At 47.7% G+C, this 22,163-nt stretch overlaps 1 protein-coding gene across 1 annotated transcript in view; it reads right to left on the bottom strand.

Annotated features, from left to right (window-relative positions):
• The window catches only part of RNF128 (ring finger protein 128), a 31,362-nt gene extending 9,827 nt beyond the window's left edge, over positions 1-21,535 (bottom strand). Inside the window, exons 1-2 of the mRNA XM_044427536.1 lie at positions 21,045-21,535; positions 2,405-2,652 (exon numbers count right to left, since the gene is read on the bottom strand). Coding sequence (XP_044283471.1) covers positions 2,405-2,652; positions 21,045-21,474 — 678 coding nt within the window. The 5' untranslated portion in view covers positions 21,475-21,535. The remainder of the gene's footprint in view (positions 1-2,404; positions 2,653-21,044) is intronic.
• Positions 21,536-22,163: the final 628 nt, after the last annotated feature.

Raw genomic sequence — 22,163 nt, forward strand, 5'->3', positions numbered from 1 at the left:
AGAGGCTGTAAACATGGTGAGCCACCATGAATGCATTTTGCAGAATACGACTCATTTGGCATCACAAAACTAATCTGAGTCTGGATGAGAAAAAACAAGAGAAAAGCTGTAATTATGCACTGGAAGGGCCTGAGCTGGCAAGACGCCTGAAGTGAAGGAAGCATCTTGAGAAGTCAGGCCCATTTAGGGTGGGAAAAACTAGAAAAAATATACTGATTTTGCTCCAATTTTCGGGTAGGTGTGGGCTGAGGAACAGCTGTTCCCACTTATGCCTTGTTCACAGAAACTCTTCAATGATACTGACTGAGCAATCCCTAGCAAAAACGCATCAGGGAACTGCAGCATTCATTGAATGGTCTTGAAGAAGAGATGTGCACTCAGGTGCCTATATACTTAAAAAAAGGAGAAGGTATGTAATTAACTGACTTTAGAGGAAAAAATGGAAGCTTGTTATGACAAGGTTTATTCACAGCCAGAATGAGACCAACACACTGAAAAACCAATTACAAGACAAACACACCTGCCAGTCAAAAAATCAGGAAGCCTGAACAAGATTAATTAAATGCATCCAGGAAGTATGCGAGTCCTCCTGTGATTTCTACTCGGCGTCCTAAATTGCTCCTTCTTGCATGAATGGCATACTTGAGAGGAGAATTTAATTACTATAATGGAAAATGCAAAGATGACTGCATGGAAAATACTAAAAAATTCAAGATACATGGAAAGATTTTCTCCTCTTCAGCCTCTCATTATAATATTATTAGGCTGGCAAAAGAAATTGAGCTAAGCAGAATTAATAACTGCATTTTCCATAAACATTTAGATTTCAGTGGGGCAAAGACAAGTACATTTCCCATACTGGCACATGATGTCAGAGCTTGAAATCTAGAAGTTGGTACTTGCAAACTCCAAACAGTTCATATCCGTATCATCATGACATTATTTGTCCTACAGCTATGCAAATCACTGATATCATAATCATTGGCATTTTCCTTCTGTTTCCTGGTTTCATTTGCTTGATAATCAGAGCACCTTGCAGTTGGGACAGTGGGACTTGGTCGGCCTTGCAGACCAGATCAACACTAATGGTTCAAAGACAAGTTCCCAATCCAGTTTCAGTTCTTACTTGCCAGAACCAAGTGGGCAAGCACTTAGACAAGCCTAAAAGAGGTGCTTCAATTGTTGCATCCTACACCCTGTAGGTTCCAGAATCCCAGACGTTAAAAGAACCCCTTTGCCAGATCAGAAGCTTTGGACAAATTTCTAATTTATTAGAAATATCAACGGGAAACCGGGAGGCAGCTTGTGTTCTCTATCCGCATGGCTTCCTGGGCTTTGCATGAGTGAGAAATACCTCCAGAGAGACTTGACTAATGACCAATTCCCCAAACTGTGTTTTTAGAAGCTAAGGCAACTACATTCTCAGTCTGTAAACAGCACAAAACAAAGCTAAGCAGAAGTTGCTTAGGCTTCTATAAAGTTAACTATAAGGATGTGACTCTGTCTGAATGCGATTACAATGATTTCTTTTCCTGCAGAGATTATGTCCTGTGCTAGCTGAAGTTGACGGAGGTAAAGCAGCAGCTGTCGTTCTCCATTCATCCATCTCTGGACCGTTTGGTGAAAGAAGAAATGTCTACCTATCCTACAAATGTCTAGAAGCAAAGAGCCTGCTGTGAGTTTGGGATGTGCAAGGAAAAAAACGTTGCCAACAAAGAGAAAATTACAGCAGAAGGCAGTGCTGACCACAAGCTTCGGCTCCAAACAAAGATGCCACTTGTGAGTGAGCGGACCAGGGCAAAGCCACTGTAGAGCTCCTAAGCTAATGCTCTTTCCAGAAATATGAAGCAAGAGGGCTTTCTCAAACTTAAGCATTTCCTAAGAGGGCCCTGTCTTTGGGAACCTGAGGCAACTCATCTCATGAAAACGTAGGGCTTGTTCTGCAGTGGACTGTACCTGTTCAGACTGCAAGATCAAGCAGTGCCCAAGGAACACTCACCCAGGGAAACCATGGGAGGTTGGGAACTGGACCCCAGCTGGGCCCAACAAGCCAGTCTCCTCTTCCCACCCATCCCCACCCTGAGTCAGGGCAACCGCCGGAAGGCCTTCCTAAGGCGGCAGGACCAACAAGAACATCTTGGGGAATCATCTGTGTGACTCTGGTTGGTGCTGCCAGGTTTTTGTAATGTAAATCCTGAGAATTTGCACATCAGTAAACAAGAGGAGGGAAGCCGGCAACGGCAAGGCTAGGGCAAGCATGCTGGTGGGCAGGGCAGCATGCACACTGTATGTGTCTGTATCTTTTATTGTAAGCCTCCTTGAGACTTCGGTAGCAGGCAACATACCAGTGGAGGTATAAATAAATAAATGAATGGAAATAAATATCAATGGAGAAGAAACCCACCTGCCTCCTGTTCTGAGCCCTTGCGAGCCGAAGCCTTCGGGCAGAATAAAATATGAAGTATCCCACAGTGGCTGCCGTCACAATGAAGAAGGACACCGAAACAAAGAAGATGGAATAGCTGTTCATCCACGAGCCCTGCTTTTTCCCCACCTCAATAATCATAGTCACTTCGTAGCCACTTTCGATCCTACGAAGGATTTCTTTGCCTTTCAAATAGCTAATCATGATGGCGACCATTTCTCCTGTACCTGTATGAGAGAAAAAATATCAGAGCATTAGATTTTCATGCCAAAGGGGGCTGCTAGCCTCTAAAAGCTCACTTAGTCCTCGACATGATGTGCTCTTATACCCATTTCAGAGAACAGTACAGCAAGCAAGTACAGCAGCTTGCGAGAAAAAAGAAGGAAGAGCCTGGGTGTTGCTCTTTGTTCTGCTCTTGGACGAGTCTGGTGCGTACGGCTTGCCTGCAGTGGGCAGGCATCACGGACCCATCTCAGCATAGCTGTCTGTGCAGCAAGACAAGCACATATGGACCAAACCGGGGAACTCTGCTGGCATGGCTGTTGCTCTCGCTCAATGTGAGGCTACTTCATACGGGCATCCCCAAGTGGGCGTGAGCTTACTCTGCCTTCAGCACCCCCACGTGCAGGATAGAGGCAGCAAAGGCAGATGCTCGGGCCAAATTCCTCTGCTCCTTTAGCAACGAGTCATTTCCTGTCCAGGGGTCAGGATAGCTTGAAAGTGGGGACAAACTGCCGTTTTGCATCTCAGGCTGCCCAAAAGCAGACTTCCTCATTGGAGCACAGAATGGGCTTGTGTGCCAGTTCCTGCAACCCGATCCAGGATGGCCACTGAGCAGTGATTACAGGTGTAGTCCAAATCCTCCTGTGGGCACCGGGCTAAATTCCCCCCAACAGCCAAAAGTGACAAAATTTCTTTTAAAGACCAGTTTTGTGAATGGAAAACTTTGGCCCACTCTGTTCTATTGGCTTTTTAAGAGACTAGCCCTGATCAACTGAGGGTTTCCAATGTAATTATAAAATTGCTGCTTCGCATCTCAGCGAAAGGTAAGCCCCACAAGGAAAGGCACAACGTCCACAACCTCAGTGATAAGAAAATGGGGGGAAGCGGGTTTGGCCATGCATCCCACTTCAGTGAAGCATGCTGGGTTGGTTAGTCTCAGGATCCAAAGGCCCTGCAGATGCCATCAACCAAGCACAGATTAAGACCTGCGGTATCAGGGTTAGGGAAGCTTTATGTTTAAACTGAAATGCAGGCCTGCAGAGGTAGGTGGGTGACTCGTGGCGCTCCAGAAGTTCTTGCCTACACCTCGCATTAGCTCCAGCCTGTGTAGTGCAGTGGAGGTGATGGTGGAGCTGAAGGCCAAAAGATCTGGAGCCCAGTGGCCGGGAGAGCTGGATAAGCCCCCGCCCCACCTGCTGCTGCACCTTCCCACAGGTGGGAACAAGTGCTGCTGCTGCAACTGGAGCGGGCCAAGCCAGCTCGGGCCAGGAGCGGTCTTGGGAATGCAGCCCTTCTGCTCGAAGGGATTTGCTTGCTAGCTGCTACTTCTGCAAATACAGGCGGGGAGAGATGAATAGCAGCTCTGCCCACTTCCTTCGGGCTTCTGCTGCTACCACAACGTGGCTGAGCTGCTCAGAACACACATCACCTTTGGGTGGCTGTCTGCAACACCTGGGCTTCCGCCAGCCTCCAGCTCGAACGAGAACCACACATGTGGCAGCAAAGCTGAGAGCAGAAACTGGCTACTGGGCCACTGCGATTCAACCGGTGGCCCATTGCAACGAATGCATTCGATGTGATACTTGGAACAAAGTGAAAGTCTGGCGTAGACACTCATCCCCGGATATAGAATTTCAAGGTTTCCTGCATCAGATGCTCAACCTCTGACCACTTGGCAGCCAACACAAAAAGGCATGAAAAATTAACTGGAATTATCAAACAAATAATTTGATACAGATAAAGAAGGCCCAGCTGACTCCACTGGCAGGCAGAGAGATATCGAGACAAGTTTTTCACCCATTTACAAGCCAGCATGCAAATATCAAGTCACTGGTTCTAATCAGTTATTTTAATTAATGTTTCACTTGCCTTGTTTTTAAATCTTTCTATGTTATTGCTGTATGGTATTTTATTTGTGTTGTTAGCCCTCTTGAACACTCTTCGACAGAAAGGCAGATGCAAATGTAATCCATTAAAGGAGTCTATTCAAGCATTGCAACACAATATCCTTGAAAGGGTCTAGCGACAGTAAATACATGCCCCTGAATTTGGTTTTCCAACATAAATCTCAAATGTTAGTAGAACCAAATCTTAGGCAAGTGTTGCCAAACAGGCCTTGTATAAAAACACCACCACCTCTCTAGTTGTGAGGCAAGGAAATGCAATTGCATGCAATCACATTCACTTTTGTTTCACGCTTAGATTTAGGAGAAGAGAGGCAAACCAAGCAAAAATACACCAACAGGGCTGAACCACTCCTGGCCACAGGCAATTCCATGAGACAGACCAGCCTCAGACTGACAGGGACACAAACCTGGGTGGCCTCAGCATTTTACAGAACTGAACTCAAATGCTTCGGTACGAAGTCTAGTTGGTAAGTTTGCTGTACGTGCCATGATTAGTAGCACGGTGAAGTACGAGTGGATGAGGCACTGATGTCACATGTGGTAATTTGAAAGCCATTTACTTCTTTCCCAGTGAATGACTTTGAAAAAGGCAGAGATGCTCTAATGGACCCTAAATGCAGGCAGCTGCCCGTGTGCAGCCAGGGCAAGCTTCACAAGCAGGGTGACCGCTTTTGTTTCTTGCCAGTTGGCTTTCAACCCAAGTCAGAGGGCTGTGTGGACCTCCAGGGCCCTGTATGCCTTGGGGCCAACTGAGCTTTGGGCTGCCTTCTCACACACCGGCTCTCTGCATCAGTGAGATCACCACTGCAGCTCTTCCTCTGCCCATCCGCTCTCAGGGCTGCCGGGAGAGGGCCTCGGCCTCGTGGCACTCAACCTACCCATGACATCTGTGTCAGAAGCTCTTGAGCAAAGGCCACGCTTTCAGTATTGTTGATGCCCTAGGGCTTTTGTGTTTGCCCCCCTTGCTTGAGGCACTGATGGGCAAATTCAGCCCTCCAGATGTGCTGGCCTACAAAACGGCACCCCAAGCCAGCCCAGCCAAGGGTGGGAGATCATGAGAGCTGCAGGCCCAAACATCTGGACAGCCAAACAAGGCGTGTGCCTGGTTTAAGCACTAGATCAAAGCCTCTGGTTGCTATCCAGATGCACCTGTTCTTTGTCACCATTGTAGTTTGTATTGTTGTTATATATATCGTTCTTTGTCACCCTGAGAATTGTCGACCTAGTTTGCACAACACGCCATCCCACTGTGACTGCAGATAATGCAACACTGTGTCCAGTTTGTGCCTGACCCCACACAACCCACCTTGCGGGTGCGGATTGAGAGTTAGACAAAATAACCCATGGCTTGTTTTAAGATTATCTGCGAGTTGCCTAAACCTCAAACGACCCTTGTCTCCTGGTTTTGCATAGCATGGTGAAGAACAGCAAGCTGGGCACCCAGGCACCCTGCAAAGAGGGCACCCGGAAGAGCTCTGCCAGGTATATTACAGCACGGGGTGATCTTACGCTGCACAGGCTGGCCTGGGGGGCAGTATCCTATTGAGTCTGTAAGCTCACAAGCATGGCTGCTTGTGCGAAAGGGCTTGGAACGCCTCTCCCCACATACCAGCCCGGTCACTGTGGTCTTCACCTGAAGCCCTCCTCTTGTGTTCCCCCCACAATGAAGTGGGGGGGTGCGCAAGGAGGAGAGCTTTCTCGAGCATGGCGCCCACACTCTGGAACTCAATCCCACTGCAGAAATGGGTGGCCCCTACCCTTTTGCCCTTTAGGCACCAACCAATGGCATATCTGTCCCTCAGCTGTTTGAGTAGAGGACCCTTGTTGCTGCCGTTTTAATATTTGTTAATTGCTAACCCATTACAATATTAATTTTAATGGTCTTGTTTGATCTTTGGGGTACGTTCACAGATTGTATTTATGTTGTGTATTCTGTTTTTACTGGATTTTGATAGCATTATGATTTTAGGGTTGTTGGTATTATCTATTGTCTTGTGTGTTTTATATTATGTCTATTGTATGGATTTTAATGATGTGAGCCACCCAGAGAGCCTATTGCTAGCGGTGTGGCATACAAACTGAATGAATGAATGAATGTGTGCTTTGCTCTTGCTGCTCAAGAGAGGGATTTCACAGGGAACCGGCAGTGCTGTGTGAAGAGAGGCAACTATCACAGCCCCTTCCTGCCAGCACATGCCATCACTGCAGAACTTCAGCACTTACTATCAATCCTGCTGATTGTCAGACTGAAATTTTCTGGCTCCCATTAACGATTTGAAGGAAGGCTGAGGTTTGGATCACTGGCTTAGAACTAATAAAGTGTTCTTCAATATTGTAAACTCTTGGCTGCATTTTCATATTCCAGGGAGAGTCCCAAGACACCCTCCTTTTGCTTACAGAAAAGGTTTCTTTCTCATCCCAGGAAAATATAGTAAGCAAGCAACAGCTGGCCCCAAATGGACGTTTATGAGGAATCTGTTCTTTCTCATCAGCAGAGCAATCCAAATTGCAGGGGAGCTGAATGAAATTTCTGACCAAGCAGGCTTTCCTAGTAGGTAGGTACACAACTAGTATTAAAACCACGGTAAACCTTCTCATAGATTAAGTGTTCCCTACAGAGATTACATTGGTCACATCATGTACTACGGAACTGGGTCGCCTGGCAGTGCCATGCACAGGACACACAGCAATCTTCCAGGAGAACAGACCGGCTTATCTGAATAAGGTATGAGCAAACAATTTGCACAATTTAGAAACACAGAAACAGAGCGAGTCAGAAGGGGTCTCCCAGGCCATCTAATCTGACCCCAGCTCCAACCGGCTCCGCTCACGACATGCCCACCATGTGCACGTCCAGCATTTAAAACTGTTTTCCCACAAATGTGCAAAACTATTCAGCTGTGCCTGGGTTTTAACTTTGCATTCTGAAGAACAGGCCTTGCGATAAATCAGTGTTTCTGCAGATGGCCCAAAGCCTAGTTCAGCCTGAAGCATTTGGGACAGAGAGCTAATGTAGGGTGGATGCTCCGCAAACACATGCCGAGATCTAGTCAAGAGGCTGCATCTCCTAACCTGCCAGCCTAGCCAAAATGCTACAGATGTCTGCAAGCTTTCAAGTTCTCCCCAACTCTTCATTGGGCCAAACAGGATTTAAACAATCCAGGCGTTTTGGCCAAGAGACCTGCAGTTCTAGATCCACCATGCAGATTTGCTGGTGGGAGCAGCAGCCTAAACAAGTAGACAGACAAAAGCCTAAACCTCTGAGCATGCCCCAGCTGGAAATTGTGGGCTTTTCCTCCATCTAAAACTTGCATTGGATTATGCCTTGAATGAATTAGTCCTTGTCAAGAGATGACAATATGAAGGAAGCTGTAACCCAGTTCTGCCTTTGGCCCTGGGCAATTTCAACTGCAAACGTGGCCCGGATTTCCTAGGCATGAGTCAGTTTGGAGGACATCAGGCATTAAAGGTATACAGATGTGTTTCTGTTCGCAGTATGAAGACAAAACAGGTCCTCAAGTACAGCGAAAACCAACGGCCAAAAAGGGATGGCTGAGCCCTTGCACTCCAAGTTCCCCCTCCACCTGTTTTAGCCTGTTGCACAGCAAACAGGTCCGAGTTGCGGGAGCGGCTCTGTGGAAGGGGCAGGTTAAGCACTGCCTTCCACCTGGTCATTTTGAGCGGGTCCAGCTGAGGTCCAAACTGTAAGCCTACCAGTGCCTTTCTCATGCAGCTGTGACGGCCAGCTGGCATCTGCACTGCAGGAAACAAGGTTCCTCCTCACACCCCTTCGTGTGTAGTTTCACGACACTGCTGCCATCAAGTCATTCAGAGCAATCCCATGGAACTCCGCCACTTTTGCACCTTTGTCCTCTTACTGCCTTATCAGTGCACAACTGATTGCGACAAATAGCAGGGGTGAAGTCCATCAAGCAAACTGTTCAACTCTATACACCACACTCAGCAAACATACTAATTAAAAAAATTGTGTTGGAGCATAACTTTGAAAATGAATTTATGTTTCTCTGACCATATTCATCACGTCAGAGGCATGCTGCCAAGAGCCATGCCTTTGTATTTGATGAATCAGTTTCTCTCCCCTCTTCTTCTGTTGTGGAGCTCCAGGACACATGCACTGGCGTTCCCAGGTGTTCTTCCACCCAGGTGCTGACTGGACCAAGAGCTGCAGCACTTGATCTCTGCGCAAGACATTTATTTATACCCTGGGCTGTGTTGAGTATTAGTCCTCTTTACAAACTGACCCATAGAAATTAATGGGACTTCACACTAGATACGGCCCTACAGCAACTCCATTTCCATTTAAACATGAGTTTCACATAGAAAAGTTGCTATGCTAGGTAAAATATGTAAGAGGCACATTTGCTAGTTCTGTTATCTAATACATTATTGTACTTACCATGCACAAGGCTTTGTGCACCTCAGTACCTTGTGTCCAAGGAGGTCAAAACTGATAAGAGTCTAGCCCTTGAATGTAGCCTGAAGTGCCTGATCCTGCCTAATCTTGGAAGCTAAGCAGGGTCAGGCCTGGGCAGAAGTGGGATGGGTGACCTGAGTGTATGATTCTATGATTATTGCTGTCAACTGCCTAGAGAGCTTTGGCTATGGGCAGTATAAAAATGTAATAATAATAATAATAATAATAATAATAATAATAATAATAATAATAATATAATTGTGCTGCTGAGGTAAGGAGCTGTTTCCCTTGTGCACCAGCATGGCTTGCTCTTGGCACAACCTCCAGTATTGCTGGTTTTTCAGATCTGCATTCCAGCAACACCCAGTGCCTCTTTCTAGGCTGAATCTGGCTCAACAATATAGCTGATGGATCAATTAAGCTCAAGCAGCACCATCAGTGGAGCCATAAAACCGTTTCTTCTAGCCTTGGAATGTATTAGACATCTGCCACTCCAAAACCACATTATTTTTCTGGCACCACAGAAAGACCTAGTCCATCCTCTCTGGTAAACTCGCTTCAAGAAGTCAGAGGGAAATCAGACCACATTATCTGATTAGTTAACAACATGTAGTTAAGGATGCAGAGAAACCAAATGCCTAAGGAATGCTAGATGCAGAAAGGCTAGAAAGGGTACAGAGGAGGACAAGGATGATCCAGGTATGGGAGGCAGAGTCTTATGACTGAGAGAAATGGGCATGTTCATTCGCAGGAAGAGAAGACCAAGGGGGGATATGACAGCGCTCTACAAGTACCTGAAAAGCTGTCACGAAGAGGAAGGACAAGATTTCTTCTCATTCATTCCAGAGTACAGGTCACAGAACAAAGCACTTAAGTTAAAAGTGACCATACTTAGAGTAGATACCAAGAAGATCTTCCTGACAATCAGAGCAGTACAATGATGGAACCTATTACTTGGGACAGCTGTGGGCTCTCCCTTGCTGGAGACATTCAAAAAGGTTTGGACAGTCATCTAAATGGGATGGTGTAACTTGGTGTCCTGCAACAGCAGAGGGTTGGACCCAGTGGTCTTCTTGGCCCCTTCCAACTCTACTATTCTGTGATTCTATGATTCTGTGCTCACTGGCATGGTAAAATTTGGTTTTGCATAGAGGGCCATTCAGCAACGTCCGCCTCAGCTTTCAGCGATATGGTTTAACTAGCCTGCATGAAGGGAAAAAACATCCATTTGAGCACTTTTCTCAATAACCTATCTGTTGTCATTCAGGGTTTTTTTTTTGGGGGGGGGGAGGCATTTTCTTAACTATTTCAGTTTCCAGGTTTCTTTTGAAAATGAGGACAGAGAAATTCTGGAGAAACTCTCACTCATGTGTCATTTTTTATTTATTATTTATTTATTAAAACATTTTTATGCCGCCCCATTTATGCCGCCCCATTCGCTGTCACTGTTTATATTGTAATAGATATGGAACATCTAAAACAGGTTTCAAGATCATTGCAGAAGGGTATAATTTGCGGCAGAACCAGTTGGTTCGCTTTCACAACCAGCAAGTCCTCTGAATTTATTTATTTATTTATTTATTAAAACATTTTTATGCCGCCCCATTTGCTGAAGCCTCGGGGCGGCTTACAACAATAAGTTAAAATAATTATAATATAAATCAAAAATATAAACATTAAATTAAAAATACAAAAAAATACAATTGACACGATTATCTACCCTTCCACACTTTCAAAACACTTTTATATTGTTATTTATTTTAGATTGTTGATTTTATATTGTTATTTTTGTATTTTATTGTATTTTATTTTGTGCTGTGAGCCGCCCGAGGCTTTGGCAAGGGGCGGCATAGAAATGTTTTAATAAATAAATAAATAAATAAATAAGAATTTAACAGGAAAACCAAACTAGAATGTGCACAGGCACTTGGTTGTGCTGTTTTGTTTCCATCCTTCCCTGTGTAATATGTGCTTTCAAAAGTCAGGGCAGATTATGCAACGATTAAGCAATTACCACAGCTCTGTACTTTGAGACCTGTCACCGAATGGCACCAGTTTCTCACAGCAACAGGATGATAAGATTCTGAATTTATACATTTACAAGATAAATATTGATTGTATTGTTAGACTGTGGGCATTCTTCCCTGCAAGAAAGCTCCACTACACTCAGGAAATATTTCATACCACCCCATCATCATCATCATCTAAAAAGCAACTTCAAGAGTTTAAGCACCAGTTTAGGCAAGTTATGCTGCTTCCAAGTAGGTTCCCTGACTGCAAAACAAGCTGGAGTAACCATTTGACTTCTGAAGCAGCCGCACTAGTCAAATCAGCACTCAAAGATGAAGGTTCATGTCCCTTGGAAACAGACAGGAGAATCCCATTGTGAGCCAGGCAGTAGCAGCTGACGAGGGGACAGTGTGGTGGAGTGGTCCGAGTGGTGGGCTGCCCCTGGAGAGACCCAAGTTCTCATCTCTACTTTGAGTCCGGGTCAGTCACTGACTCTTAGCATGACCTACCTCACATGATTTTGTAAGGATAAAATGGAAAGGCTATGTGCTTTTCTATTTATTGGATTTGTATGCCACCCCATTAGCCATAAGACTCACCGGGCAGATGACAACATATTATACAATGATTAAAACAATGCAATTCATAATGCATTAGAGCAACCCAGAATGTAAGAGCCAACAACAAAGATAAGATCAATAATAAAAATAGATGCAATATATCAACAAGCAATATATCAAACTATTTAAAATAACCTTAATAAAAAGTAAGATGAATTTATACAAAATCAAATCATCTGGTGCTGAATCATAATACAACAGCAGCAAAATAGCAACATGAGGCCCTGAAAACCATTAAACCAGGCAGCTCAGCCACCAAAAATGGTAGTGAAAAAGAAAGGTTTTTAATTGGCGTCTGAAAGAATGAAGAGATAACACCAGCTGGATCTCTGGTAAAGTGAGTTCCACAGTTGGGAGTGGTTACACAGAAGGCCCTTCTCCTTGCCATCGCCCCTTTTAATTCACTGGGGAGGATGCGGAAAAGGGCCTCAGAGGATGATGTCACTGATCAGGTTGGTACATATGGAGAAGATGTTCCTTCAGATAGCCTGGCTCCAAGCTGTTTAGGGCTTATATGTTATTGGAAGCACCATGAACAGGGCCCAGAGAGCAACTGGCAGCCAGTGTAGCCCATGCCGGATTGGCATGACGTGTTTACGAGCACCTGGCCTCATCAGCGAGCGCACTGCCCTATTTTGGACAAGTTGCAATGGCTGCTCTATTTCCAAGGGCAGCCCCCTGCAGAGCACATGGCAGTGATCCAGATGAAAGGTTACCAGGGTCCCCACAGGGCATGGATAACTGCAGCAAGGCTCCGGGGATGCAGCTGATAAACCGGCTGACGCTGGCAAAAAGCACCTCCAGCTACCGAGTCCCCTTGAGCAGCAAGTGACAGCTTGGGAGCCAGCAGCACTCCAAGGCTGCAGACCTCGTCCTTTGGGGCAGTGCAATTCAGTCCAGGACAGTCGGAAATTCCCCAGCTGGACAGACAGCTTATTGGATTGGGCTTCGGTCTACTGGCCCAGATCCAGTCCTTTGCCCAGCCCGGGTGAGCCCTGGCTCCTGTCAAGAGCAGAGAGTGCCGCACCTAGACCGGATGAGAATGAGAGGTAGAGCTGAGTGTCATCAGCGTACGGATGTAAATCCCCTTAGCTCCTTCGAGGAAGAAATGTGGGTGCCGGTGCCATAATAAATCAATAATTGGCCCATGGGAGTAAGTCTACTTGGTCAGCACTTTCATGCTGCTCCAACTAACCCAGAACAAGCAGAAGCGCCTGTTTACAGACTGGGATGGGCTGAGGAACAGGCTCCCACAGAAAGGGGACTCCACTAATTTGCAATGATTTGGAAATGCGCATTTCCAGCTCATTTCCAGGGTAATTTTTAGACACACACAAGCCTGATCGACTAGAGTGCAAAGAGCCAGTGGAGGCAGAGCAGACCCACCAGGCACCGCTCAAGCCTCAAATCAAATGTTATTTTATTTTAAATGGACAATGTTCTTTCTTAGACAGTATTTTTTGCTCAGAATCCCCAAGTACGCTCAGCAACCTGTTGGCACACAAGGCTCTACTCAGCAGGGAAGTCCCTGCACACACACAAGTGCACGGAGAGAGAGAGAGGGGAGGGGAACAGAACAGAGGTTTCACGCTGCGCTGGGCTTCGGGGCAGACAGAAGTGGTACGAATGTGGCTTCTGCTTGTTCTGAACAGCGCTCACTGAGAGATCTGAGAGGGGTGTCAGTTCAGAGGAAGTTGCTTTCTAATAGCAAGCCGTTACTCTCTGCTTTAAAGACATCGTTACCTCACTCGCTAATCACAGGTATCCTAAGTGACAACCATCTTCAGTGGGGGTATATACTAAGCTTTATGTATTTATTGCTAGCGATCCTCAGGTCTCTGCAAGGTATCCCAGGGGCCAAAGGATTTCTCATAGCCCCCTTCCCAAGACCACAGGAACTGCTACGATCTAGAAGGGGCCCTGGATTCCAATCTTGCCCCTGCCTCTGGCAGCTGCAGTGGCAGTAACTGGGGCTGCAAGGGCAACTTGGGGAAGGGAGAAAAGGCTATTCTAACGGGAAAAGTGGGGAGGGAGGGAGGAGGCTGAGGGCTGTGGCCTCCCATGGCCTCGCTAGACAAGCTCCAAAGCCCTAGAGAAAGCAACAAGGAGGGTGCAGAGGAATATCCTGCCTTGGTTGATCTTTCTGTTCTGCTGGGCATCCCCCTGAAAAGCAACGGCTATCTGGAGCACTCCATCAAAAGAGGCAGGATTCTGCCCTAAATAAAATGTAGTTTCAGGCCAGTGTTTGAAAAGCAATGCTTCCTTGCGTCCATCCATCCCTAGCTCTGTCCAGGCTCACTGAACATCCATTTCTTTTTTTAACTGTGAAAAAGGGAAGTTAGAGCAGATCCAAAATGTGAGCAAAAATGAAATACGGAGCCACAGTGGTTATATTAACTGCTGCTCCACCTTCCTAAAATAGCATTCAGTTAGTCTTGATTTATTCCAACAGCAATGCTGGCCAAGCACTGCCATTGCAACCACTTTCATTTCTAAAGTCTGTGCATCGACAACACCACACACACGTGCAAAGGCTGCTGGCAAGCATTTTATTTTACAGTATGGCTGTCACCTTAATGGGGCTTGCCTGTCGTGTTTCCGTTGACACTGCAAGCCAACGACACTCAGCAGACAAACAAGGTCCATCCCCACTTGAAAACCACCCAGCACACCATCGGCCTCTGAGTGCCAGATGTTGTGCTTCCAGCAGCAGCTCAGCCAGTGAGAACCGTTCAGAAGGCAAGGTCCTTCTAGATCTTTCCCAGTGTCCCTGTACTTCAGAACCAGGCAGATTTTTCCCATGGCTCACTGTCATGCAGCGATCACTTGCTCTCTAGATGCCAAGGACAGAGGCACACGAGTTCCCAGAGGCTGCAGAATTCAATAGTATGTATGGCTCGACCAACGGAAACGTTGGGCCATCTCTACATGCAAAGGTTCTGCAACAAAACATATACAATGAAGACACTGACTTTGCCTTCCCTTTAATCCCTCAAGGTGGCAGCTACACAACATTAACAACTGTATGTCAGCCTTGGGTGGATTCACCACACAGAGGCACTCCAGAGCTGCTCCTGCAAAAGTCCTCCACTCTGAACGACCCGGTCAAAACTGTAGGCACAGTACAACTTGACAGTTTTTCAAAACGCTGGCCTTAATTTTCTGCTTCCCCACTAAATGGACTATTAGCACAAGCATGCATACACCACTGCTACTTCTTTTAGCCTAAGCACAGGACTGAAAACAGGCTAATGTAGCTGAACTCAGTTCCCACTGAACTAAGTCATGGAGAGCATGCCAGCTGATTTCAGTGGGATCAAAGCCTGGATCCAAGCTTCAGTATTTGGCAAAGAGTAGCAACTGCCCTTTATGGAATGGCCAAACTCAACACCCCCAATTTGGCCCCACTGTGTGTTGCAGAAGTTCCCCCAAAGCCCAGCAGGGAAACAAGATTGCTGGGAGGAGCCAAGGTAAAGCAGCACATGGATATCCGGAAATCCCAGTCAGGATCCCGGTTTCCCTCCTGTTAACAGAAGCTGAGAACAGCAGCCTGGAGAGGCAGCATTGTGGGGTTGCTGGTCTGTAGGCTGGCCCAGTGGGTGCCAAAATGCACTGCAGCCCAATCCAGAATGCGCCTGTTCTGGCTCCCTGTTGCCAGCAGACCCTTCCCCTGATTCCACGGTACATGCGGGAAAGGGCACAGTCAGGTGCTGCTCGCTGTTAAGCTGCTAGCACAGGAAGCTGAGAGATACTTTGACCCATTATCTGATACCGCATGCTGGCACTGAGGTCTCCAGCCTGCAATTCTGTGTAAAGACCGGCCTAGAGGGCTTCCTTCTTTAGTTGGGGCAAGACCAGGCAGCAAGGGATTGCTTCATGGCTTACTTCACTTCTGCCCACATATTGGCCAAAATGCAGGAGTATGAGGCAATCAGCCGCAGTAAAATCAGACACCTCTCACTTAAGGCACATTCATCAGGAGACAAGCATGAAAAGACCTGAGGCAGAGTCACCTATCCCCAGTGCTGCTTAATTACTGCTAAGAGACTCCACCCTTACCTATAGCAATCTCTGAAAAATTATCCCTTTGCATAAGGACAAAGGACCTCCAGAGTGTCAAAAGGCATACCCCAGGATATGTATTTCATCCAAGGGCATGATTCCACAGGTCATGCTTCCAAAGACTATTTCAAAAATCACAACCCAGGTTCAAATGCTTGTGACTCTTTCACAACATCTGCTGTGCAGAATGCTGTGTGTTTGGCCACATCCACTGTTTCACTTGCTTCATTTGCTAATGTCACTTCCAAGACACAGGGCCCAGGTTTCTGTCAGGAGCCTCTCCAATCTTTCTTCCCAGAACATCAAGTTTTGGCTACTTTTATCCACTTCGGCTGAAGTGGAGGTTCACAACGCCTTCCCAAGGTTCCTTTCCCCACAACAAGTGCAGGAATTCCCCAAAGAAGCCAGCTCCATCTTCAAGACAATTCAGCAGGATCCATAACAATGTCTCTCTTAAGACTTATTTATTTTCTGGTGGTCCTTTCACCAGCCTCCACCCCTTTATCTGCTGCTTTCCCATCATGTACTTGTCTGAAAGTTGAGAAGTTAGACCCAGTGCAATGTCTAAACCTGGTTTATGCATATGCCTGACTCAAACTGATGCAAAACCTCTCTCAAATCTGCAGTTCTTCCTTGCCCTCTGCCAGCAAGTTTTAAACCCAGATTTACTTCCCTCAAGCTCCCTAAGAACCAGTCTAGCTCATTTAGGCCCAGATTCAGCACGCATATCCACCAGCCTAGTCTTCCGTGCACAACAATCCTCAGTCTAGGCACCGAGACGTCTCTCCATGTCTGAGTTCTGTCTATGGATGTCTATGCATTCCATTTGCTTTTCTGCCAGACCTATTTAATATGCTTAGGACTGTTTGTTAGACAGTCATCTGAGTGGGATGGTATAAATTGGTGACCTGCAAGAGCAGGGACTTGGACCTGATGGCCTTCTGGATGGACATCCAACACTATTCTATGATTTTACTAGACTAGATTTAACAGTTATACATGCATTGATTAATTCCATCTTGGAGTTCATACAGTGCATTTATCACTCAACTCACCCTCAACGTGATCAGTGCGTACTATTTTAATGTGTGTGTAATAATGAAACCAAGCCCCTTTTAGAATATGCACACACGTACATCAAGACACAGAATTACCAAGACCAAGCGGTTTCTTTTACATGTCTCTCAAGAAGATACTTGTCAAACTCTTACTTACTTGTTTGGAAATGTCAGAGATGGTTAAGTTAAACCCAGTTTCTAGAATTTAAATGTTAGTGATGAGATTATATATGGGCAGGATAAAATGACAGAAAAGCCACAAACATGGATATAGAATTGAATGGTGTGCCTCCAACAGACCAGAGGAAAAAAGTGAGAAAAAGCAGAAAACTAAGCTATAACATGCAACTAGTCAGAGAAGGCATCAAGACAGTGCTAAATCCACATTTTAAAGGATAGCAATTACAATGTTGTGGAGTCAACACAACCATTGCAACTGTGTGCAAAACTATTTGCATTTGAACCAGGCACTTTCAAGCTCCCTACCCTTCTACATCATCCTGTTTCCAACTTAATCCACATTTTCTATGAAAGCTCTGCAAGCTGCAAAGGATTCTAGGGACTCAGGGCTGCACTACCCGCTCCACGCAAGCCTGTTTAGTCTTACCAAAGCAACACACTAACCTGCAGCACCCTCCAGAACACGTCCTGTGGCTTTGCACTGGTAAGAAAAAGCAGCAACACTGGCAAACTGCTAGGCAAGGAAACCCGACTGCCACAGTGGATCCTTTCCATGAGAAATCCAACAAGCATTGAGGGACAGAAAAAAGATTCTGCAGAAGACAGCTTGAAAATGACTTACTGAAGGGATCGGATGACAAACCAGTTCTCCTCACGTTCATTCTGAAGTGTCTCTTTGCACTCTATTGCACACATACCCATATTTGCATAGTCTCCCAGCCCTACTTACATACTGCTACACAAGCACACACCATGCAGCACAGTGGCTGAAATATTTACACAAATAACCCACCTTCAACTGCATTAGCTGAGAACTAAGTGGCTACATAATGTACTTTATGTTACAGATTTTAGCATGTACACCCAGTTAATGTGTTCAGCTACCCAGGATCCTTGCTGTATTGCCAGCAGAGAGCCTTTTTCTGACCAACTATTCATTTGCTGAGGCACGAATTGTGGCACGATGGGCAGATGCAGATGTTTGCAAAAAGCAGCCAAGAATGGCAGGGAAGACTGCGGAAAAGTTGGTTTAGCATAGATGGACCTGCAGCAACATCATCAAAGCTTTTTTATGAATCTGTCCCTAAAAAGCAGAGCATTTGAAACTCCACAGAGGAGAAGAGTATCCCAAATGGGTGTCTGGACTATAACAATGTTTCTAAACTCTGTTATAAATATAGTAACTAACTAAATATGCATGCTATAGTCACAGAAAATGGAATGTAACATCAATCCAGGATGTAAACATAAGTTTTGCAACAAAACAAAACTGCTGTGCACTTAATAATCCCCAAAGGATGACTATCACCTAAATGAAGACAACATTATTATTCCCTAACCACCTGGGATGCACTACAGAGGAATGGAAAGCCAAATGCTTCTCTTTCTTTTCTCAGAGGAACACATTACTACACAAGACTCCATTATGACTACTCCTGGTATTCCTGGAATCCTTTAAAGTGGAAATCGTTCACACAATGTTTGGAAGGAAGGCAAGATGCATTCCAACGGAGCAAAGCTCAGGGAGCCAAGGTTCCATTTGGATGCCAGGAAGCACTTCCTGAGAGTCAGGACCCCGAGGGTGTGGAATGGGCTTCCACGGGAGGTCGTTGAGGCCCCATCGGTGCGGGTGTTCAAGGATAGGCTGGACGTCCACATGGTGGGCATGTCGTGAGTGGAGCCGGCTGGTGCCGGAGGTCAGACTAGATGGCCCGGGAAACCCTTCTGCCTCGCTCTATGTTTCTACTTATAGTTGTTTCTACTGACAGGAAGCAGCAGAAAACAGTTTTGAGACAACTCCATCAGTTATGTTTTAAAGGTCTGAAGCAACAGCACCATGCAGCACACTTTCCTGGCCCACTTAAAAAAAGAATCTCAAATGGAACAGGAGGTCAAATATTTCCCTGCTTCCTCTCCTGATCATCCTGAGCATCATACAAAGACCACCTAGCAAGCTAGAAAGTGTGCTTTGTGCGTTTACCCAGTGACTTCCATGCAGTCCGTGTACACAGGTACATTCCACATTCCTCATCTTCAGCAGCAAAATTATAGTCTATAAACGCAGCTAAATCAATCTCTGTATTTTTATTTGATAGTTAAAACCAGCATTTAAGGTCTCAAGCACCTGGACCTCAGATAATCAGAAAAGGAATCTCCCACAGAACTAACTGGTTGTTTGACTTGCTCCCAGTTTTGTTGACCAACTCAGAAAACAGAGGGACAGACAAATAGCGCTTTCTGAAGGCAGAGGGGAGAGAGAGAGAGAGAGAGAGAGAGAGAGAGAGCGAGCGCTCTCTCTCATCTGTGTGCATACACACAGAAAGTTTCGTGCCAGAGTTATCAGCACAGTTTGCAACCTTGGGAACTCAGCCAAGGCTACAAGCCTAAGTCCACTCTCTAGGGAGTTGCCTGGTCAAATTTTGCTGGGATACTTTCAAATAAATATCCACAGGGATGCAGCAAGACCCTGATGACATTGTGCTTGGAGCATCTTACAGAAGGGAGTGACAGATGCACAATAATATGGCTTCACCAGTAAACAGAAGACACTGCAGACCATTAGAAGATACCTTTCTGCAGGCTGCTGTCTTTCACCAGTAGGGGCCTCTTGCCTCTTCTGTCTCTGCAGGGAAGACCCTGAACAGAAGTCTTAAAAGCCCAGTAAGGGGGCTTCTAAGGGACTTTGTGGGTTGGCACAACATACCCAGGTCCACCTGCAATATTTTCTTCTAGAACTGAGGGCAGAACCCATGGCCCTCCAATAGTTGTGAAGCTACAAGTGCCATCAGGCTCAGCCCGCCTGGCCAATGGTCAGGAATGACATGTGCACTGGTCCATCAACCTCTGGAGAAGCCCTGCTCTAACAGGAAGAACCAAGTCAGAGAAGAATGCCATACGCCCAGTCAACCTGTCCTTCATTATATTGTACCTTTCCAAGGCTTTTAATTACAAACAGGCTTGGGAAGTAATACTAACTTAAAGGCAAAGTGTAATCCATAATAGCAGGGAGAAATTAAGATTGCAATCTTGTAAACACTTGCATGCCAATGGTCCAAGGGAATTCAGTGGGCTGCAGTTCTGAGCAGACACACCACATTGCATTATTAAAACATATGCATGTAAATGTATGTAGAAAAGGAAAACTCGGTAGCTCTGGCTGCACAAACCTGAAGGCGAATGTCTTTACTAATGCCAATGATCCTCACAAAAACGGGCACGCCACCCTGTTCTGAGGAGGGCACTCTAAAGAATTAAAGAGCTTGCCACAGCTCTGTGACAGTTGCACCCTTTATCCTGGGAAAGGGTCGAATCCAGATTTAAATGGTAGTTATGAGAAGACCCACTGAATAAATGAGACCTAAGCGAGTCCTGAGAGATTTACACCCCATTAATTTCAACAGGTCTACTCCGAGTATGATTAACTTTGCCCTGCTGTGGATTTTTGATGCAGCAAGAACAACAGAGTCTCATGGCACCTTCAAGACGTGCATTTACTCTGGCAAATGGTTCCGGGAACTGCATCCCGCTTAGAGGCCCTACTAGGCAGTTTGCAGCCAGTGCTTCAGGCTGTATATACACAGTAATGAGAAAAGGGCTCTCGCCAAACAACCATTGGAGCTCAGCGGCAAAGAATCTTGGAGCACCTTGAAGTTTCGACGAAGTCCAGAAAACTCAACGCCGGAACATATCTGCTGATTCTTTTAAGCCACCCCGCAAGGCCCTCATTTCTTGGTCTGCAAAAGGCTGAAAGAACGACCCCTCTGGGAACAGGAGGGCCTTAACATTTCCAGAAGGAGAAATGAAATGAAATGCGCACAGCCCCCTGCAAAAAAGCGTGGCCAAGGGAACGGATGCACGCGCCGGGGACGAGCGCCAGGAGGGGCACCGCGCGCCCGAGGCGCCCACCGGGCCGGGCGCACTGCGCCTCCGCAGCCATCGGCAGCGTCTGCCCGCGCCCCCACGCCAGGCCAGGCCAGGGTCAGCCGGGCGAGCGGGCGGGGGCACCAGGGAAGGGCGCCCCGGCCCGCGCGCTGCCCGGAGCCAGGCGCGCGGCTCCCCGCGAGGCCGGGGAAGGGCAGCCCCCGCGCCAAGGGCGCCCGCCCGCCCGCCCGCCCGGCCACTCACCGGGGTGAGTCATGGTCTGCACCTCCGTGCCCGACCCGCCGGCGTAGTTGTAGATGACGGCGGCGGCGGCGCCGCGGCGGGCGGCCGCGCCGATCTTCTCGCTGAAGGTGCAGCCGCCGCCGCGCTGGATGAGGGCGAGCCAGGGCGCGGGGGCGGCGGGCGCCGCGCTGAAGTTGTCCCACGGCCCGCAGGCGTTCAGCCCGTCGGCCGGCACCAGCACGCCGGCCGCGCGGCGCAGCGGCGAGTCCTGCCCGAAGAGGCCGCCCTCGCCGGCCTCCCAGTCGCCGGCGCCGGTGGGCGCGCTCCACGAGACGTTGAGCCAGGCGCTCCACACCGCCTCCGCCGTGCCCGGCGGGCGCAGCGGCGGGCCCAGCCACAGCACGCAGCCCAGCGGCCACAGCAGCAGGGCCGGCGGGGAGGCCGCCCGCATCGCGACCGCGCGCGGACGGGGCGTGCTCGGCACCGGGACGGGGCAGAGGCGCGCAGCAGAGCCGAGCGAACGAGCCGAGCGGCGCTGCGCTTCTCGCAAGCTGCGGCTGGCGCGAATGCACGCGCACGCGCCGCGCCGGCCGCCTCACCTGGGCTGCCTCGCCGCCCCCTCGCGGGGGGGGCGGGACGGGGCGGGGCGAGCGGGGGCCACGCCCCCCCGGGGCGCGGGGCTGCTGCCACGTGCGCCGCGCTCGGGCGCCCCCCCCCGCGCCAGCCCGCGCCTCGAGGCACTGGGGGGGGGCGTGCGCCCGTCTCCAGGGGTGGGGTCTCGTGTGGGCAGAGCAGCTTCACACACACGTGGGCACCTCACGCACGTGTCACGCTGCAGGCCAGGGGCCAAGGGTGGGGATTGTAGTTCAGGGGCTGGGAATGATGGGAGTTGTGGATGCACTGGTTGGGAGTGGCGGGCGTTACAGTCCAGCTCGGTGGATGCAATCGGACTGGGGAAGGCGTGTTTGAACATCTTTCGCTTGAGATTCTGCTTTTGGATGATGCAATCCACATCATTCCTAACCTGCCAACATAAACCATTGCATATTAAAACCCAATTAACATGGAAATAATTTTTAAAACCTGAGAGAATAAAAAGATGCTTGTCTGGCATTGCAGAGGAGCCTGAGTTGCAGATCT

The sequence above is a fragment of the Varanus komodoensis genome, unplaced genomic scaffold, assembly GCF_004798865.1.
Source record: "Varanus komodoensis strain SLA01 unplaced genomic scaffold, ASM479886v1 scaffold18_3, whole genome shotgun sequence".
NCBI lineage: Eukaryota > Metazoa > Chordata > Lepidosauria > Squamata > Varanidae > Varanus > Varanus komodoensis.